Source organism: Candoia aspera, chromosome 3, assembly GCF_035149785.1.
Source record: "Candoia aspera isolate rCanAsp1 chromosome 3, rCanAsp1.hap2, whole genome shotgun sequence".
In the NCBI taxonomy this organism is placed as follows: Eukaryota; Metazoa; Chordata; class Lepidosauria; order Squamata; family Boidae; genus Candoia; species Candoia aspera.
Window position 1 is genome coordinate 159745658 of NC_086155.1, and position 22030 is coordinate 159767687.

General features: G+C 36.4%; 1 protein-coding gene across 3 annotated transcripts in view; it reads left to right on the plus strand.

The window, feature by feature from the left end:
• MYOM1 (myomesin 1) overlaps positions 1-22030 on the plus strand; it is an 86166-nt gene that overhangs the window by 41225 nt on the left and 22911 nt on the right. For 2 of the 3 annotated variants that reach the window (XM_063299140.1, XM_063299141.1), the window contains exons 11-24: positions 2410-2551; positions 4087-4286; positions 6579-6635; positions 8174-8298; positions 9633-9816; positions 10361-10535; positions 11604-11725; positions 15508-15704; positions 16793-16919; positions 17682-17866; positions 18636-18750; positions 19506-19662; positions 20473-20579; positions 20753-20797. In XM_063299140.1, coding sequence (XP_063155210.1) covers positions 2410-2551; positions 4087-4286; positions 6579-6635; positions 8174-8298; positions 9633-9816; positions 10361-10535; positions 11604-11725; positions 15508-15704; positions 16793-16919; positions 17682-17866; positions 18636-18750; positions 19506-19662; positions 20473-20579; positions 20753-20797 — 1938 coding nt within the window. Of the gene's footprint in view, positions 1-2409; positions 2552-4086; positions 4287-6578; positions 6636-8173; positions 8299-9632; positions 9817-10360; positions 10536-11603; positions 11726-12511; positions 12830-15507; positions 15705-16792; positions 16920-17681; positions 17867-18635; positions 18751-19505; positions 19663-20472; positions 20580-20752; positions 20798-22030 lie in introns of all 3 variants that reach the window. The other variant, XM_063299142.1, reaches the window with a different exon arrangement.

A 22030-nucleotide genomic window follows, 5' to 3' on the forward strand; every position in this document is an offset into this window, starting at 1 on the left:
AGTTGTAATCCTACAAACATCACTTTATCTAGTTCTAAATTTATATACATAGTTTTGTACTTTGTTAATTATAGATATTGATGTTACTATTTTTCAGTCAGGTTGCCTTTAGATTTTTGTACAGTTAATGCACTTCACATAGAGTGTATACTTTTAACAAGTTCTGGAATTTCTGTTGAACAAGTGTTTGATGATCACGTTTCACTGGTCCATGCAGTGCCTCTATATCACAGCGTCAGCTGTTGAAAGCAGCTGAAGAGAGTAATGCCAGCTCTGAAGCTCTTCAAATTCTTGGCTCTGTGATCAAGCCCAGAATGGCGCCAGTGCAGCAGAACCTAGGGAAATCACACTCCTCCTGTAGAACATGATCGAAAATACATGCTCTCACAAATATAGAACATTCCCAAGAGATGGTTATTTGCAATTTCACAGATAGCGTGAGCCAGTACAACAGTTAAAATGCCAGCAATATCTGACTGGGAACTTAAACTTGGAGAATATGCAGCAAAGGAAAACTAACAGTATATATACAGAACAGAAGTCTAACCACATTTAAGCAAGAATGGTTCCCATACATTCCATACATCACCAAGCCTGGCAAATATAATCACTTACAGTCTGGCTTCCAAGGAGGCTTAAATGTTTACAGTACAGCAAATTAGCAGATGTACGAAAAGGGTGAAATTAAAAACCCAATAGATCCTTTTCCTTTCTCCATTTCTTTCTTTTTAACTATTTTTTGTATTTTAATTTTTGTAAAATATGATCTACTTATCTGTTTTTCTTCGTTTTGTTAACATGTAATAATTGTGATATTTTCAATATTAAGCAATTAGCTTAAGACCAAAACCTACATTGTATAACAAACATTTTGAGGTAATCTGCAGCAGTTTCTTCTTTCTAATGTTATAATCAATTTTGTATGAAAAAGTCAAATAATGTTATGCTTTGTAATATCGATATTCTAAATTGTAACTAATATTGATAGAATATATCTTTCTTTCTCTCTATTTCCAATACTGAAAGTTATTTAAACAATAGAATGTTAATTTTTTTAAAAAAAAATCCATTCAATCGTGTCCAATCCTCGGAGACTGCCTGGACAAGTTCCTGCCGTTTTCTTGGCAAGATTTTCAGAAGAGGTTTGCCATTGTTTCCTTCTTAGGCTGAGAGAGAGTGACTGGCCCAAGGTCACCCAGCTGGCTTTGTTCCTAAGGTGGGACTAGAACTCATGGTCTCCTGGTTTCTAGCTCAAGGTCTTGACCACTACACCAAACTGGCTCTCATAGAATGTTAATAACTTTAATTAATACTGTACAAATATCATTGTATTGAAACAATATAATGTATCAAGATATATAGCAATATAATAAAAAGGAAAAAGTAGGAAAAAAGCTATATTGGTAAATCATTGTTAATGTTTTGTAAAGTCTCACTCAAAACTTGAAAAAAAAATCATTTTTCACTAAATAAGTTCCAAAAGCTGTGGAGCTCCCTTGGAGAGACATGATGCTATAATAACCTCCCTCAGCCTAGTGCTGTTGCAATATAGTATGCTTGCTGGATAAAATCTACATAATCACCAATATCTAGGAATTAGGGGATTTGTGATTGGAAAGATGGAAGAATGGAAGAGTTTTGTACTCTATTGGTAAATCTGGAAAACAACATAAAACTATATGCAAAGACTACTCTACTGCAAATGAATATAAGATTACATAAACATGCTTCCTATATTTATTTCAGAGAACGAGTTTGGTGTAATGGTTAAGGCATCAGGCTAGAAATTGGGAAACCATGAGTTCTAGTCCTGCCTTATGTATGAAGCCAGCTGGGTGACCTTGGGCCAGTCACTCTCTCTCAGCCCTAGAAAGCAGGCAATGGCAAGCCACTTCTGAAAAACTTTGCCAAGAAAACTGCAGGGACTAATTCAGTCTCCAGGAGTCAATAATGACTCGAAGGCACAATATTTATTTATTTATTTCATATTTTGGCCTTCCTTTCAAAAATTGTGTAATAACTTATATTTCTGTGGTTCATTTCCTAACATCAAAGAAAGTACAATCCAAGTCTAATTAAAATTTATCATAGAATGTATAATAATTAAACTACAGAGAAATAACGGAGAAACAGGTTCAAATTCCCACCTAAATATGAAGTTCTTCGGATGTTCTAAAAACAGGTCAGCAATCTAGTATACTTACAAGGATATTGTAGGATTAAATAGGTGCACTGAAGGAGGGAGGGAGTGTGAAATTAAAAGAAAAAAAATTCTTCATTATTCTTAATAAGATTGTGCTTTTATATGACATCCAGTTATGGATAAATTAGTGAAAAATTAGAACTGTACTAATAAGAACTTATTTTGCTAACAGTCAGATTTTTAAATGCATGTCTCCTACCATGTAGATGCTGAAGCTGACATACCAGGAGTCCCTGGTTCTCCCTTAGATGTGAAGTGTTTGGATGCTAACAAAGATTACGTCATCATCTCTTGGAAACAACCAGCTGTTGATGGTGGACATCCCATTTTAGGATATTTCATAGATAAGTTAGTATTTATGCTAGACTGAAATGACAAGTAATCTCTTTGTCAATATGACTGTAAAGAAAACTTGGGTTAAGAAAATTTTAGTATATCTGATTCTTACAATATCACATTTGATATTTTCTCAAGTTAACACATATTCCAGAATATGAGTTGCTATACTGATAATACATGTAATCATAATGCCAAGGAAACCCTACATATTACACTTAAAGTATTTTAGTATCTTTTCCTCTCTGTTTCACTGATTGTATTGTTGAATTTCAGTTTTTCCCCTAATATTATATAAGATACCCCAGTGACTAACCTTAAAACTCTGTTGTATTGTGGCCATGTAAAATGATAAATGAACATGTGACACCTCTCACCTATGAACAAAACTAATGATTTAATTGAGATTAATGCTGGAAGAAAAATAAATATACCATTTATTTTTAATAATTAAATTTTAATCTATTTATCACAGGAGTTTTCAAACTTTGCAGTATCACAGCTGCCCACTGCGGGCTTGCACAGGCAAAGTGGAAACAAAGACTGGAGTGAGTTTTGACAGTGCTTCCACTTTGCCTGCATAAGCCTCATCAGATTTTAAAAACAGTTGTGACCCTCCTCAGAGGTCCCAACTGCAATTTGAGAAACTTACTTTAACCCGTGAACTTTTACACATTGAATATAATGTCTGAAAATCTATGTACATAAAACTGAATGTTCTGAGAAGAAGCTGTGCTGGTGATATACAGGGATCAGGGTAGGAACATTGACATAGTCCTTCATGTTTAGAGTGAACGTGACAGGAAGCCCAAGTAAATAAAATCCCAAGTAAAATAAGTGACTGAACTCACCTACATAAGTCTGATTAGGAGTGGATGAGGACTGAATAGAACCCTGTAGCTACTACCTATCACCATGGTTGATAAGTCCTAAGTTATTAACATAAGAAAAGCTTTGTCTGTCTTCCCAGGTAAATCAGGCAGGAAACGCAACAGATGAGCTAATTCTACTTTATTGTAAGGCTACATTAACAGAATTTTGCAAATCTGAAAGTACAAATCTCCCGCTGTCTCCTTTATAGCCCAAGAAGCTACGGAGGGTCTCTTCTGAGACCAGCTGCAGGCTATGCCCTCTCTTATCTGACCGTTCCCTAGGCAGCATGTCTTCGCCCCATCTCCCAAGGTCTTTCCCACATACCATTACAAGCTTTACAGGATCAGACCTTTATAATCCAACATCCTAGCAGACATAGGTGTTTATATGCCTGTGGAATACGCAGAAGGAAACATAAGAACTGTGTCTTTTCCAGTGTATTAAATTTACGGAAATCTTTGAAATGCATTTATTTCATTTTACGTTATGAATAGACAATAAATCTATGCTCAGTGGCCATAAAAAATAGTTACTGAATTCCAACTTCTTTGTGTAGCTTTTATGAGGAAGAGGAAGCAAACAGGTGCATTAAAGCAAACATAAGAATTGGAAACAAGTGAGAGTGCATTCATTATTTCCATGTCATTTTGCCTTTCTCACTTTTTTCCCCCCAGGTGTGAAGTTGGTACCACTCACTGGTCCCAGTGCAATGAAACCCCAGTGAAGTTTGCTCGCTTTCCTGTCACAGGATTAATTGAAGGGCGCTCCTATATATTCCGTGTCCGGGCTGTGAATAAAGTTGGAATAAGCATTCCGTCCCGCATCTCAGAACCTGTGGCAGTGTTAGATCCTGCTGATAGGGCTAGACTTAAAAGTAAGAGACTTCCTAATGTTTGTCATCAAGAAATTTGAAATTTTAATTTTTAGAAGATATGAACAAAGGCTAAGAACTTTCCACTAGAGGGAGCAATAATAAAGCAAAGTCTTCATTAATCAAAACAAAATTTGCTGAGAACAAAACACCTTTGTATTTTTTATAACATTTCCTTGCAACCACTGCTTATGTATCATTATCTGAAATGCCCAGTACAGGGACCAGAACCAGAACACTGTACACAAAGAAACTATGTCATATAATTTTCCCCTTAAGTACATTTTTGAATGGGAGCTCCGAATTAAACCATTTTAGCGAAACATTTTATCTATCCACGTTACCTGTTTACCACTTCAACATCAGTATTTTGATTTCATAGTCAAGGAAATTGTCCAGCTTTGACAATGTAGTTAATCTAAAGCCATCATACGCTTCTTCTGCCAAGTATTATCAAGGATCCTTCTAAGACTACAGACCTAATAAAAAATAAACTTGCTAACATTTTTGGCTTAAGCAAAATTGGACAGATGCTAAAATGCTCTTAATTCTCTTAAAGTTGTTTTTAATCAATGTATATCAATCATTTTTAACCCTCTTTCCAATCCTGTTATGGCAAGGATGTATTATTTTACAAGAGTCTGCTTTAGTATGATTGACAGATATATTAAATAAATACTATTTAAATTTAGAACTCAATTTAATAAGCATTGTAGTGACAATTTTGAGATACCATATCTAAGTCAACCTTTTTACTAGCCACTAAAAATGAGCACTTATTTATATATTGTGAAGGGAATGGTTTAAGTTGTGTTAACCCAATAAGTACTTTTCCACCACTGTAATTCTTGAGTTTTGCTTAATCCTTGCAGCCCTCACAATGTGCTTTCTTCCTATCCCTAAAATGGGAAGAAAGTCTGTTGGCCCGAAAACTGTTGCACCCTGACCCCACAGTGTTTCCTTTAATTCCTCCTGGGAAGAAGGCTGGTAATGTTGCTGCCCTCACTACTGCTGTCATTCCTGAGAAATAAATTACTGTGAGAGCAGCTGTTGGCACATGTCTGGATGGTGGCAACCCTCCTTGACAGTGGCTGCACATCTGAGTTATCTCTTTCTTCCACCTCCTGGGTTGCCTTGATGCTACTGCAGTTCCCATTGTCCTTGCCTCCTCCTTTCATCCTTCTGGCATGACATCCGTTGAGGGAGTCCCTCACTGCCTTGCCCAGTACCCTCTTCTTTTTAACCAGGCAGCTCCAGCCAACAAAGCATTGAATACCTGCTCAAGCTGCAGCCCCTGCAAGGCTGGCTTATTGACAAGCACTGTTTGTGAAAGGGTCACCAGAATCAATCTTCCCTTTGCTCCATTCTCCCTCTCTCCCTACCTTCTCTATCTAACTTGGCAAGGAATTCACCAAAGGAGAGTTTTTCCATGAGGTTGATGTTCTCCTGATGAAACACACACAAATATAAGGAAAATAGTCACCAGTCAAAGATCAGTTTTCTCCAGCAGTGAAAGCAGTGATACAGAGCCCCACAGTTGGGTGGGAAGACAAATTCCTGCAGCAGGCCATTTGGAGCCCAAGAGGTAGTTGACCCTTCAAAGACTCCCTGCCATGTGATACAAAATGTTCACATAGCAGTTCTGGTTCTATTTCCTGATGTATGACACTGCTTCCTGCTGGATCACCTTGATCCAGCTTCAGTCTATCTCAGCATATACTGGCTTTAAGATGGAAGCTCTGTTGTAAGAACATGTCCTCAAGAAACAGTAGGTAATTCAATTAAAAACCAGTGCAAAGAGACTGTGTGGATGAGCCCTTTGAGAATCTTTCCCAACTTGGTGCTTACCAGGTGCATTGGTCTACAGATCCCCAGCACTCATGACCAGTGGTGGTTATGGTAGTTCTAGTCTAGCACATCTGGACATCACAAGGTTAGAAAAGTGTATTTGCTCTGAGACCTGAGGCATCTGAAATCTTTCTGTGGGAATGAGGATGGCCTAACTAACTGAGGTCATTTGGAGTTATAGTCCAATACATTTGAAGGAGCCCAGTTTTAGAAAATATGAGGTAGGTAAGGGAAGGAGATAATTTATGTCTCTACTCTAACTACTATGTATGATTGAGATATATGTGTACAACAGTTTGGAACTGAGTCAGAGAAGTGAGCAGAGACCTGACTTTATTGCCTTAACAGATTCTGTTTTCCATACTGAAATATTAAGGTTACAATAAAGAAAGTTTGTGCAAGTAAGGGGCAATGCTTAACCTAACAAATCACTATTAATATGTCCAGGTCATCCTTCTGCCCCCTGGACTGGACAGATTATTGTCACTGAGGAGGAACCTTCAGGTAATAGAAATTCTTCTGTATAGAAATCAATATTTTATTTTGAGATCATATCTGCATTGCAGCTTATGCACCATTTTTGTCTTGGCTTCTCACATGAAACCTTATCTATGTTCTGTAGTTTAATCAGGGAATTTGACTATGCTGTTTAAAATAATTGTGAGAAGAGACGTGCAAAACCTTACTCAGAACACTCTGTTTAAAATGTTCAAAACATTCCCAGAATACTCTATTTCTCTTTGGGCCATGCCAATCTGACTGTTCCAAAGGTGGTTTGTGGTGTTGCAGACATGTTCTGAGAGCTGGACTACATCTGGAACACCACAAACCATTTCTAGTTCAGAGGATTATCTTTTAGAAAGTCATCAGACCAGCCCCAGAATGGTCAAGTTGGCTTGGTCTGAAGGACAATAGCAGTGTTCCAGAGTTCTCAGAAATGTTCTGTTTCTGAAATGGTAAGTTTTGCACATACCTAGTTATTAATTTTAAGTTTTGAAATATATTGTTCCCAGCCACATAAGCAGATTTGTTGTGTTGGACTGCAAATGCTTATTTTATCTTCTTTAAGGAAATACATTTCTGAATCCGAAATGTTCTGGTCTAACGTTGATTGCCCACATGAAGGCATTTCAGTAGTTTTGCAGGCTCATCTGCCTTCTATTATTTTGTACTAGCTTAAGACAGTCAAAGCATTTTGAAGCTGGCCTTGTGACTGCAGAGAAGAGGCAGGGATCATCATGAGCCAATCCATGTTTTCTCAATCTCACCAATAGTAGAGTGGAAAAATTGTAATTCAGTCAGACGTTGCAAGAAGCTCCTAGAGTAACAAAAATTGTCTTGTGTAAAAAGTAGAAAAATAATGGTCAGTTTTCAGTTGTAGCCCTGTATCTTCAGTTCATGCTATATTCATTTATTTGGCAATAACAACAACAACAATTTGAGCTGTTGGTCTGAAGGAAAACTCATTTGAGTATCAAGACATCATTCCTGGATTTAAATTCTCATTGAAATCTATAATGCTATATAAGATGCTATAATTTTGCAGCCAGGAGCTTTTCGCACTAGTTGCGGTTACGGTTGTAAATTGTAGCATAGAACCTCTGTGTATGTATAAGGAGAGAGACAGTAATTATAGATGCTAGACAACAGGATGAAGCTAAATTTAGTATATATTGCTTATATAAACAGGGAAAATCAAGCTCAGCAGTTTTTTAAAAGGATTATGAAATTGATTAGAGTCATAGAATTAAGATCAGGCTTGCTGATAAGGTTGTTGTGATCTACTAAAGATCTCTGAGTTCAAGTGGGGAGTGCAAGTGTGAGGCAAAATTCCTGAAAGTGGCAAAATGGTCTACCAAAACTCTAAGAAATTCCAGTATCATGATAGCAAAATGGAAGGTTTGGGATTTGAGCTGCATCACAGTTGAGTCAGTTCTTAGCTGCCAAGAACACAACACCAGGATTAGATCAATGAAAATGCAGCATGTAGAAGGGCCCTTACTGGAGAAAATAAACCTCTTTTTTTGCTCTTCTTCATGCAGAGGGTATTGTTCCTGGACCACCATTAGACCTCCGTGTTACAGAGGTGACAAAGAACTATATTGTACTTAACTGGAAACCTCCATATGAACGAGGTCATGAAGGTGTCATGTACTTTGTTGAAAAGGTAAAAACAAGGTGACAGTGCACCATTTTCTCACTGATTTTTTGCCAAGCTATTAGACTGGTAACATTTTCATCTTAAACTATTCTAACTTCACGTCAAAGACACACACACGCGCACACACAGCGTGTCCTGACAGTATTAGTACTTTAAAAGCTTAAAACTGTACTTAGACTTTGGGGACACCCTCTGTGTGTGTGTGTGTGTTTAAATATATAGTATTTACAATAGATTTAGAAAAAGCTATGAATATAGATGAAATAATTGAATAAATAGCACTGAGAAGGAAAAGGAGGGAAAGAAAAGTCCTCTTTTCTTTCTTCAGTTTTGCTTAACCAAAATTGGATAGATGAATGGATAGATAGATAAGCAGAAGTGATATTTTTGGGGGCTAACTAGTTCTTCAAATGTTGAAGTACTGATTGGATTGAATCTTGAGAATGTTGAAGGAACGGAAACTTACACAAATACCTTTTTTATGCTTCCTTTTGATTGTCCGTGCCTTCAGAGCCATTACTAAGGATTCAATAACCTTCCTTGCTCTGATTATAGATGATATGTTTTGATTTCACCTTCTCACAGCAGCTCTCCCCCAATCCTCCAAACACCATTGTGAAAGAACCTCTAAGTCCACAAGAACATTGATACAGTAGGCAAAACAGAAGCTTGATGGAAGGGAGAAAACCAGGACAATGTGATCATATTCAGGGACCACCTCTAGTGCAAGAACAGGAAGGGCATTTTGGGGGGTGGGGATTGGTTTGAATATCAAAGGGCATAATATGAAATATAATAGAAATGACAAAGAGAGCAGAATCATCCATAGTAGTTTTGAGTCACGATACAAGGTTCCAAAATAATTTAGTGCTGTGGACATTCTGTTGCCTCTATCCAAAATGCTCAGGGAAATCTTGATTTAGATAATGAAATCAAGGCAGAATTTAAAAAATGAAAGTGTCATAGTAATGAGTAGATTGCTGGATCCAGGCACAATAAAAGCTGAACTTTTTAGGTCCTTCAAATTACAGCATCCTAGAACATTTGGTCAGTTAATCAGCTAAATAAGAAATAAACATGGATTGTTTACATTCTGAGTGGCACCCAAGATCTTGTGTGTGATATGAGCATTGTTGAACAGTTTGAAAACAATGATCTCATGCCATCAAATCTGATTGTGGAAAATACTGAAGTCCAGCACATTCATATTTTACTTTAGCTTGTCACAGAAATGATGGAACAGATAAAGAGTGGGGATCATTTGCTCATTTCAGAGAAAAGTATAAGATTTTTTTGGCTGAAGAGACTGATCTTTTCCAGTTCTGAAATTTTTATTTTAGTGTGTTGCAGGAACAGAAAATTGGCAAAGAGTGAACACTGAGATCCCAGTAAAGTCTCCTCGCTTTGCACTTTTTGACTTAGCTGAAGGAAAATCCTACCAATTCCGTGTTCGCTGTTGTAATTCAGCTGGAATTGGTGAACCCTCTGAGGCCACTGAAGCCACTGTGGTTGGTGACAGACTTGGTAAGTGTACAGTAAAGGACACTCAAATATAATGTTGATTGTTGGCTTACATATTCCAACTACAGTGCTATTTGAGAGACCGCCCATCTCTCAGGGTTTCTGCCATCTTGTAAGAGCTGGCACTCTGGGTCCCCTTGATTAAACAATGTAATCTGTCAAGACCAAGGAAGCACGCCTTCTCTGTCATGGCACCTCCCCTCTGGAATGAGATCTCCCACAAAGATCCATATGGCTCCTAGCCTGATGGTGTTCTAGAAGGCCCTGAAAACCTGGCTGTTTCCCTAGGCCTTGGGGTAGGGTGGATATGGTCTGCTTGTTAGAAGGGTTTTTTTTAAATTATATTTGCTGTCCATGTGGATGTTATTTATGTATATTTCATATCATACATTATATTTTGTGTATTGTTTCTTCTAAATGGCAAGCCATCCAGAGTTGCCTTGGAGTTGGGCGGCATCTAAATCTTAATTAATTAATTAATTAATTAGAAAATATAGCACAGTTAAAACAGGAATCCTATGTTCTAATAGTTTATTTTTCCTTCTAGATATTCCTAGTCCCCCAAGCAACGTTGTACCCATCAGAAATACAGATACGTCAGTAGTTGTTGCATGGGCAGAATCCGAAGATGCAAAAGAATTGGTGGGATACTACATAGAAGCAAGTAAAGTAGGGTCTGGTCACTGGGTGCCATGCAACAATAATCCTGTGAAAGGCACAAGGTAGTAGATGATACAGTTATATATCATTTGCAAAAAGAAAAGGGGGGGGGGAAATTGCATGAATGTTCAGTAACTGAATCCCACAGTGTCCTCCTGAAAGGTGGCATCAGTAAAATATTTTGTTGAGTTTTAAATCTATAGAATTATGTGACTTATGGATGCCAGATAGTCTTCCTTGGCACTGATGTATTGGATACCCCAATTTCTGTTCTATTACTCTTATATATCTTAAATCATCTAACAACCAGATATAAATACTGGGGGGGGGGTGTATTTATTTCAAGAACTGCCTATTAAATCCTCTATAAACCCTAAAGCCTTCCAATTCATAAGAAGCATCAAAAATGCTAATTCCAAGATATGGAAGAGAGCACTTTTTCTCAATATCACACTAATGATTTGTACCATTATACCAGCATTTTCAACCATAACTAAGGGTGAACAATAAAGTGGTAGCTGCTAAGTATCAGGACATATGTTATCTCAACCAAAGCAATACATATGTAAGGCTTCATCAGTAGAGGCACCATTTCATAGTAAAATACTTTAAGAGCATTGTGCTTAAGTTCGGGTAAACAAGTAAACAAAATTATCCAAATTATTGTCCAATCTGGCATTTTGTGGTAAAATACAGTCTTTGTGAACTTTTAAAGAATTACTGTTTAGGTGTTTCTATACATATATTTTCTGTTGTATAAGAGGTGAGAGCAAGAATTTGTTCATTGCTCCTCCATGAATGTAGGCATTCATGCAGAAGTCTACATGGGTAAATCAAGCTCTTTGCTGCTGAACTTCAAAATGAAGATATCCAGGAACATAATGGAGGAAGCAAGGTCCATAAGTGCAGTCCCACTGTCCCCTCTCCCTTGATGAAGAAGGGAGAGAGAAGATAAGAAAATAATTATTAAATAATTCTGCAGTGACTACCCCTTCTTTATATCCCTTGTAATCCTACCATACTACTTAAGAATCATATGCTGTATTTCATATAAATTTTAAGGAAATTGTTTGTGTAAAGAATGAAGCAGTATATAATTTAACAGTGTTCTCTTCACTGATTTACTTAAGATTCACTTGTCATGGACTTATGACTGGAGATCGCTACATTTTCCGTGTCAGAGCTGTTAATGCAGCTGGATTAAGTGGGTATTCACAGGAATCAGAAGCCATTGAAGTCAAGGCAGCTATTGGTAAGCAATGCACTGTTCCTATAGCAGAAGTACAAATCAACATTATAATTATATCTAGAGATCTGATTAATATTTATTGGCTGTACTTTTGTCAACATTAAATACGTATTGATAATTTTTAATATTTCACTTCCATCGTTTCATAGTCATCCAATCAATAAGCACTTCTAGACTGCTCACCTTCACCATCTCAGACATCCTTGGGTGTGTTCCTTGTAACTCTGTATAAAAATTATGTTCACCCTCATATTACTCAGAAATCATCTGGGAGACTGATTCCATATTATAGTACGTATTTCATTTCTAACACGCTATAGCTTGGGAAATTAAGTTTATTAATTTATTTGTCTAGTTTACTTCCTTGTTAACTCAATTTTTTTTTAATCGTGCATGTTGCTGAAAATTTTAAAATAATTAAAACATCAGTAATCTTATTTTGAGTGTGTCTCAATTTTAAACATCAACTTAATGATTCATAATTCTGAGGTTGCTTAAATAGATCATATAACTATTCCCCCCTTCCAAAAAATATAGAACTTATGTATACCGTCTTTGAAGATAATGGAAGGTCTTTTGGTGGAACATTCATAGAAATATTAACTGCATGACCATATGCTTTGTATTAAAATTTCATATAATCCAACCATATCATATATTGTCTGCAGCTAACTTTTTAACGTCCCTTCATTGTCCTGCTTTGTCTCCATTTCTTCATTCTGTTGAATAATGGAGAATTGGGAATGAACTCTAATTTCAAATGTCTTTGTTATTTTCTGGCAATTATAGGGGGAGGATTGCTTCATGGTGTATGTCCTGGACTAAGTGGTAAAGCTGATGGACTAACAGGCCGCACTGTCAACTGGGAAGGCATGCATGAGTCCTCCCAGCCTATCTTTGACACAGATGCTTTGTTAAATTGCAATGCTAAACCCAATAGGCAAACCGTGCTCAGTAGCTCTGGTAAGCAAAGGAGTCCGTCATACAGTAAAGTGAGTGACACAGTTCCTACTCCTTCATCACAAAAAGCAACTACCAAGCAAGCACGTAAGTCTGTTCCTGGGGATCGTTCAACACTGGAGAAAATTCAAAAGAAAAACAATATAGGTGAGCTTTGGTCATATGCAGTGATTTCACCTTGTTAGCTCGTTCATTTCAAACAATTATAATCTGTGATCATCCAAGTTGCAAATAGATATCTTTGCCAGTGCTACATTTTGATCATCTCCATCTAATAAATGCTCAGCCTCCATCAAAGATCATTACATAGATAGAGGTTACTAGGGCTATGGCACATTTGTATGTTGCATCTAACAACAAGCTTGCATGTTGCATTTATTTGCTAATTTGGTTAGATTAATGTTTATTAGGTTTCTTATTATTAAGCAATAACAATATATACTGCATTTAAAACATCTTGATAACATTTAGTACCATTTATACATTCAGTTCCTAGGGACTTATTTTGTAATAGTATTACATTTCCAGGATTTTATAATGTCTTCTTGTTCTTCACATACAATTATTAATTGGTATAATATCAGTCATTTTGTGAGTTAGAAACATACAGTGCTCTGATAACTTTTTAGCTGAAAAGCAGAGTAAATATGCTTTAAAGAAATATATAATAAAATACATTGCATAGTTCAAATCATCAAGACATTACTCAAAACATTTGTAAATACATATCTAACAAAGGAGAAGAAAACCCCCAATTATAGCTATCTTTCATATTCAGAAAGCAATAAATCCAAAATGTTTAAATTTGCATGGATTGGAGGTGGGTCACCATACAGTACAAGTCATGAACTTGCAATAATCAGGAGTACATTATTAAAGAGATTGACAAAATATTCTGTATATCACATGTTAGCTGGTTGCTGCTGTTTAGATATCTAACTACTATAATACTTCACCAGTGGCCATGGTGACTGGAACTATCCTTGCTGTATAATCATATACATGGAACAGACCACAAGTACATCTAATCTAAATTATTTATCTGTTCATTGTATATCAAGGATACTGACCACAAGATGGTGCACAGAATTATATAAATAGAAAGCAAGGGAAAGATGCCCATCAATGTAACTCCTTAGCCAGTCAGTGATATGACTGAGTGGAAGCAAACTACATTCACTTAAATAAATCCATGGAAGTGCTTCATGAACATTTAACATCTTTTCCCTAGCTATGCCAGTTTCTAATACCAGAAAAATTGAAAATGTTCATAGATATGAAATGACTCAGACTATTCCTAATATTTGATGTTACCTTTATATATGGAAAGGTAATTTCAAAACATATGGGACGCGGTGGCGCTGTGGGTTAAACCGCTGAGCTGCCGATCGGAAGGTCGGCGGTTCGAAACCGCGCGGCAGGGTGAGCTCCCGTTGCTAGTCCCAGCTCCTGCTCACCTAGCAGTTCGAAAACATGCAAATGTGAGTAGATCAATAGGTACCGCTTCGGTGGGAAGGTAACGGCGTTCCGTGTCGTCATGCTGGCCACATGACCTGGAAGTGTCTACGGACAACGCCGGCTCTAAGGCTTAGAAACGGAGATGAGCACCGCCCCCTAGAGTCGGACACGACTGGACTTTATGTCAAGGGAAACCTTTACCTTTACCTAATTTCAAAACAAGTGCTCTTGATTAAATTTGTATTTATTGAAAAACATTCCTTATCTTGCCAGGTTATGTGCAACTTCCAGTACTACAGCCAGAAACCCTACTCAAAACTTAAATAAATGACATATATTAAATGTATTTAGAAAGTCAGTAGGAATTAATGGAGTTTGTCTTATTTTACAAATGCTACAGAGAAGCAGGGGTGTGGCTCAGGAAGAAGTGGTTTATACATTCTTCTGGCATTTGCTGAAAAATCTTTGCTCTAGATGGCACTGTTGTTTTTTAAAAAAAACTCTTTTTCACTAATGTTGCCCTAAACAAGTCTCTTTCATAGATCTTACTGTGAAATTATATGATTGCACAGGTAATTCTTTTTTCTAGTTAAGAAATAAGAAAGCATTTTTGCAAAAAGTTTCAGCAGCTGAAAAACAGGATTCTGAGTAAACTACATCCAAGTTATGATGGCCTGTGACATACATTTTGAAGATCAAGAAGGCATTGCAGGAAAGAGAAGGAATATTAGATGTCAATGTAGGTGGATAGACATTGACTTTTTTCTCCTTACCGCACTCAAAAATATAGCTCCAAATATTTTCATTCATGCATCAGTTGGATTGCTGTGACTTGTGATGTGCATTTACTGTGTGCAAGGTAGGTAAAAACCAGATGTGATATTACAGCATCATGAATACTAACAATGAAGAGTGGGGAAAAGAGGAAAGGAAGACAAAACGTCTGTGAAACATGTGCTTGGATTCAACAAAAGTGTATGTGTACCCACACATGAAAACATACTATACTGTATATGCGCACACTCGTACACCACTGGTATGTCCATTTAAAAAAAATACTTTGGTTTCCATTCTACTTCTTCACTATTGTGAAGTGTGCTATAGTCATTTTGTGCTACAACAATGATACATGTATTCATTCCATATTACATTACTTCCTAAATAGCACATCTTAATCAATATCTTTCCTTATGGAATATGGGGTTTAGGGAAGCCTATATTTCTTACCCGGAAGTATTTCTACTAACTACTTGATTTTTGCTTGAAGAGAGGAAACTCCAGGATAAACTATGAATAACTCTATACAGATGTTTGATTGAATAACTGAATACTTCTAGCCTAATAATAAATTATTCATCCTAAAACAGCACCTCCATCTCCACCATATGACATCACAGTGCTTGAAAGTGTTCGTGACTCAATGGTTCTTGGATGGAAACAGCCAAAAGTTATAGGTGGAGCGGAAATCACTGGCTATTATGTGAATTACCGGGAAGTGATTGGTGGAGTACCTGGGGAATGGAAGGAAGCTAACATTAAAGCCATTAGTGAAAGGGCATATAGGGTAAGAGAGTTTTATATTTCTAGACATGTGACTGCTACCTAATTTGGGGTGTTCCACAGTATCACCAACACCAGCCCCAGCTTAAAACTTTCCTTTTGTTAATGTCAAGTTGATTTATTTTAGAATCCAAACCTATAACTGGATTATTTTTTTTATCATGTGAGTGCTATTTTAATTACAACCATAATATATGTGTTCAATTATATTAAAATAATAGTCCCTTGAAAGGTTTTGTATTATCAAAGATACCTATACTTAGTTTTGAATTTTTTCCTCCACATTTAAAGGACCATTTTGACCAGGATTTTCTTCTCATCTTGGTTAATAAGGTCTTTGCTTATCATTCATAATTTTCATAATACAGTGATAATGTAGTCTACTAATTTTCCCCTGAGATTTGTCCCTTTTCGTCAGCCTGTTCTAAGACCTGTGATTTTCAAAATGCAGTGCTGGTTTTAACTATGATGCTGGTGATATATATATACATATACATATATTGATAAATTAAACAAAACAAAATTGAGACCTCCAGCAATTTTCAAAGGTACTATAATATTGGATATCTACATCAGTGCTATATATAATTTCATACACACACACATGCACACTGTCAGGGACAGCCCAAGAACAACAAAGAATCATCCAGCCAAACTTCAGTTCTTTATCTGCTCATACCGTATAGACAGAATTTTGCCAGACTAAAGCTACTCTACCTAACCTAAAAGGAAATAACCTGGGAGGCTCTCAGGGTGGGGCTACTTTGAACCTCTTAGTCTTCCCACATTCTAGCTCCAGTCTGTGTTTTCTCTTATCTTGCTCCCCTCCTTGGAATGTGCTTCCTCCTTCCTGAGAATCAGCAGTGTTACTGAAGTTCATCACACACACACACACACACACAAATCAAAAAATGAACACAGGATCTTGAGCATGATGCCAAGGTATGTTGATTATTTTTTCTATATCAATCATTCAAAGTATCTAATATCTTGGCAATATTTATTTTTAAAACAATAAAGACTTGGAATCTTTGGTTCATTCCATTATAGGATAGTATATTAACATGTTGTATTGTTCCAATTATGTTGCAGATAAATGATCTGAAGGAGAACATGACATACCAGTTTCAAGTGGCTGCTGCTAACATAGCTGGGCTTGGCACACCTTCTCCTGCTACCCAACCCTTTAAATGTGAAGAATGGACCATTGCTGTTCCAGGTTAGAATCAGCAGCTGGAAAGAAAGAAAGGGAGAACTGCTGCTTGTACTAGTAAATTCCCTGTTCCCAATAGCCACTTGCTGAAATCGTTAGAGAAACTTGATCCTGGAAGTTGGGTGGGCAACCCCTGGCCCTAATCTCCTGTATAAACCCCAAACCCTGCTCCTAAAATTAATACTTTTTTCATCTTTTTCTGGTAGACTTCATGGACCTATTTTCTATTGCCCCCTTTCCAGAAACCTTCCAAGCACCCAAAGTCTAGCAAAATGTTGGCCTTGCTTCCTGGAGATATTTCTACATTGCCAGACATTCCCTTCCCATTACTCTTGGAGGCCATTTTTTAAAGTAATTCTGTGGTCCCCAGATATTAAGGATGTTAAGGATACCAATTATGTTAAGTACTGAAGTTAACTTTTATGGAAATCAGCTCCTGATACTCAGAAGGGATCATTATTTAACATGACCTCAAGAACTAGATTAGTAACATACAAAACTTGTTTGGGGGCTTTTAAAAATATGATTCTAATATTATTCTTCAAAATTTACTAAGCAAATGAAAGTATGCATATTCCAATGCTGGGAAGTCCATGTTACATACATAAACATAAATGGGTATTTATCATGGAGACAGAGCAATTTTCCATCTTTCTTCCCAGCTTAAATCAGTTTAGTTACATGTTTTTCTATTTGATAACTATTTTATCTATACACTGATAATTACTGAGGTGTTTCCTGTAATATTGTTTTTCTCTTAACTTTCAGGACCACCCCATGATTTGTCATGTAATGAAGTTAGGAAAGACTCTTTGGTTTTATTATGGAAACCACCAATTTATGTTGGCCGAAGTCCTGTAATTGGTTTTTATGTTGATGTGAAACAAACAAAGGAATCAGATGATCATTGGAAAAGTGTGAATGAGAAACCTATTGCAAACAAATTCTTAAAGGTATACTGACATAGATAAAGAATTCTGTATATCTGTACACACTTATTCTGATCTTTATTAAGTATATATTTTGTTTCGTATTCTTTTTGGATTTAAATTTATTTGGCCTTTCTGTACAAATTAAACTGCTACAGTTGGGCTGGGAAGAAATCTAATTTATTACTTCAAATCCAGATATATTATTCAAGAATTAGGCAAATCAGATATCATGGCAATGGTTGTTGAAGAAATAAATACTTAGGACAATGGGTTCTACTCACCTTGGGTTTTTTTTCTTTTTTGTATATCTATATCAAGAAAAAATGAATAACTAAATACAATAGTAATCAATAATATAAAAAACAAACATCCTGATGGCTTCATTACAGTAGTTGCCACAGTATTCTTTTCTTGGATGAATCATGTTCTATATTTTTGTTACCAATTATATTAATGTTTAAATGTAAAATAAATATGTGTTTCATGCTAGTGGTATCTGTGGTTCTACACTTCATGAACAGTTCATCCCAGTAATGTGTGGTTTAATTCTAAGTTCTTATTCTAGCCCCAGTGGAGAGTAAAGCTACAGGCACAGAAAGCATGAATTTTGATTAGGATTGTAGACATTCTGTCTGATACACTATCTGATACACTACACCTATTATCCATATTTATTTATGAACTCAAGTGGATTTGATTATGAATCCTCATTTATGCAATTCTGCATCATTTCCAAGCAGTACATAACAAAATTTTTCATAGGTGATTTCTCTATATTAATGTCTTCTAGTTAAGTGGCCTCAAAGAAGGCACCAGTTACGTATTCCGTGTACGAGCAGCAAATAAAGCTGGAGTTGGGAAACCATCAGATCCTACTGACCCTGTAATAGCAGAAACCCGACCAGGTTTGTTGATTTTGCTGGATGTAAATAAAAATGCCCATACTGTATATGTTAGAGTGATGAACAGCATATAGTGGTATTAATTAGTCTGTATTATAGTTACTAAAAGAAAACTAACCTGTTTCATACAAGCAGACTGTAACTACTACTTCTCATCCAGATGAAGGCCTTTTATTTGTCACTTCCTGGAATATCTGCTGTATAAGCAAGAAAGCATCAGAGGAAATTGTAGAGTAATATAAAGGGCACTGTCTTCCTGTAGAAAGAGGATACATAAATATTGTACCCTCTGACTTAAGCCTCTTTTCCTATATCCTCTCAAGCAAAACAATAGCAAAGAAGATAGGGAGGGGACATAGATTCCTTACCAGCTTTTTCCAGCTTTTCGTAACATTGACAGAGAGATATTTTAACCCAGGAATCTCTCTTTCAGAACCTTGTACTTGAAGCACAGAATTTTGCCAAAGCATTTCATTTGCAGCTCAAGTTTCACATGAGTTTCCTAATGAAAGGCTAAAAACATTACATATTTGCATGATCAGAGTACATAAATTATTATGTCCAAATGCAGCCAATACAGATAATTGTCTGATCACTGACAGAAAATGGTTGTTCAGAAAAAAATGAATAATAATAATGAAGAGTTTAATTTTTTTCACTGGTTTTATTCACACAATGCTCCTGTATATGCCTATTATTATTATTATCTTTCTTTCTTTCTTTCTTTCTTTCTTTTCTTTCTTTCTTTTGCCTTTTAGGGACAAAAGAAGTTGTGGCTGAAGTTGATGACAATGGAGTCATTTCATTGAACTTTGAATGTGATCAGAGGACACCAGACTCTCAGTTCATTTGGTCCAAGGATTATGAACCAATTGATGATGACTCTCGATTAGCCATTGACACCAAAGGTGGAAAGTAAGAAATATTAATAACTGCTATAAAGGTTGATTTTATACTTATAGGTTATGTATTTTTTTCATCTGTAAATTTAATTCAGGTAATGGGACTTTAACTGCTGTTCAGAGAAAGTTTCCCTTCTCCTCCTTTTCCCTGCAGCTCCTTGGGTATATTACAAGCCCCTCACCTTCAGGAGGGTTGAGATACTGTATATGCAGAGAAAAAAGAAATAAATCTGCCAGTTGTGTACATTCTGATTCAAAATATAGGATATAATTCAGTAGACTTTAGAATGATTATTCTAACTCTGTATGTAGTTCAAAAGATGCCTCTCAGACAAAATCTAATAGATTACATCCATATTGTGGCTATTTGTTTTTCTCTTTGTGGCTTATACCAGGTTTGGCTGGATGGGTGAAAACAAACCACAGGTCTGCCATATAATATCTTTTTATATTTTATGTATGCTTTCTATTGCTGGTTATCACTGTGTTGTTTTTTAATGTTATTTACATGAGGCTAGCTTTCAATTATTTGTCTATTTGAAAAATAGACTGTAATGCCTGAGTTAGCAATCCCTCATGCACATACCTATTAAACACAGCTACTGCAATTTTCCCTAGACTCGTACTTTCCAAGTATATTGGGTTTTAACTCCTATAATTCTCAGGAATGGCCATGCTGGTTGAGAATTTGGGATTTGAAATCAAACATATCCACAGAGCACTAGGTTGGGAAATGTGAACTATAGTAAATATAAGTGGGCATTCCTTTATATTTGATTGAAACCTCTATCTCTTCCTTGAACAAAGCTTTTTTGTCTTAAAGGTCAAAAGCTATCTTTAAAGATCTCAATAAAGAAGATTTAGGTATATATTCCTGTGCTGTAACCGACACAGATGGTATCTCTTCGAGCTATACAATAGATGAGGAAGGTGAGAACCAAAATCTTTTTTTCTACATGTCAGTCTTGATCTTTGTCTCTGATACAAAATACAAAACAAGATACATTTCAAAATAAACATAAGACTATGAGCGATCATAAAATAAAATGCAGAAATATACCAAACCGTGTCTTTTCTTACACTTATACTCTATTACTTTGCAGAAATGAAGCGTCTGCTTGCACTCAGTCATGAACACAAGTTTCCTGGTAAGTAAAGAAAAATATTAAGTGAGGAGAAGGTTGTGTACAGCATTCATATTTCTGGGATACTGTAACATAAATAAAGGCAGGCCTCCCTTGCACTGAGCTCAGCTCCTGGTGACTGTATGAAAATGTGAAGTTCTTGGTGCTCTCTGAGCTTGGTTGCCCATGGCATTTTCTTCACACCAATGTAGAGGTGATTTGCCATTGCCTTTTTCCAGGATGTATTTGCAACTTCCTAGTCCAATGTACAGACCTAGTATTCTCTGGAAGTCTCTCAAACATTCAACAGGTCTAACCCTGCTTAGTTTTTCAAGATCAGTCAAGCTCAGCTAGGTGCTGCCACTTGCTGTGACTATCTTAGAACTGACATTTGTAGATGGCAGTCCATAAAATAGAGAAATGAAAACCACTCCTGAGAATAAGATGAAGTCCTGTTGCTGACAGATTCTAATGTTATGAATGCCTGATCCCACACATAGCAAAGCCTTTTCTGCAATCAACCAGAAGATGGGTACTTTGATTACTCAGAATGCTTTCAAATGTTTTTAGCAAACAAATTTAGATGGTCCTGCTCCAAAGAGCATTAAGAATTCATTCCTCCTTGTCTTACCATTTTAAAATACTATTTAATACATTTTTAATTTGTACCTTGTGTATTTTATGCTTCATTTATTGTTATTATGCACTACTTTAGAATGCTGCAAAATACCATAAATAGAAGTACGTTGTCAAATCCAATTCTATAAATAAGTAAAGATAATCAGGGCTTCAGTCAGTGGCATTGCTAGGTAATAAGAACTTGTGCTTTTTCCCTGCCTATTTGCATGGAAGATGGAGACAACAGCTGGCCCAGTGTGAGCCTTACTGTTCACATGGCTGGAATAAGGTCCTTCGATGTCAATTTATTCTCATATGTGGTGGTGGGGGGTAGAGTTTTCTGATACTTCTCAAGTGGAAGAGGCTGCTATGAACTTTCCCCCCCAACTGTCAGTAGTTTTAGGTCTTCTCTACTCTAGCTTCTGGGTTTTAGGCTAAAATAGAAAAGAAAAAAGCCTATTCACAGCTAATTATATGTAAGAGCCTAAAATTGCCACAGGCCTGACAGTAAAAGTAATATAACAAAGAGTCTTTTTTTTATAGCATGGGCTAGTACTAAGTACTAGCACATGTGGCTTTAAGGTTCCTTGGATTTAGAAGCTATATGAGGTGATAGGACTGAATCATATTTCTTCTTTC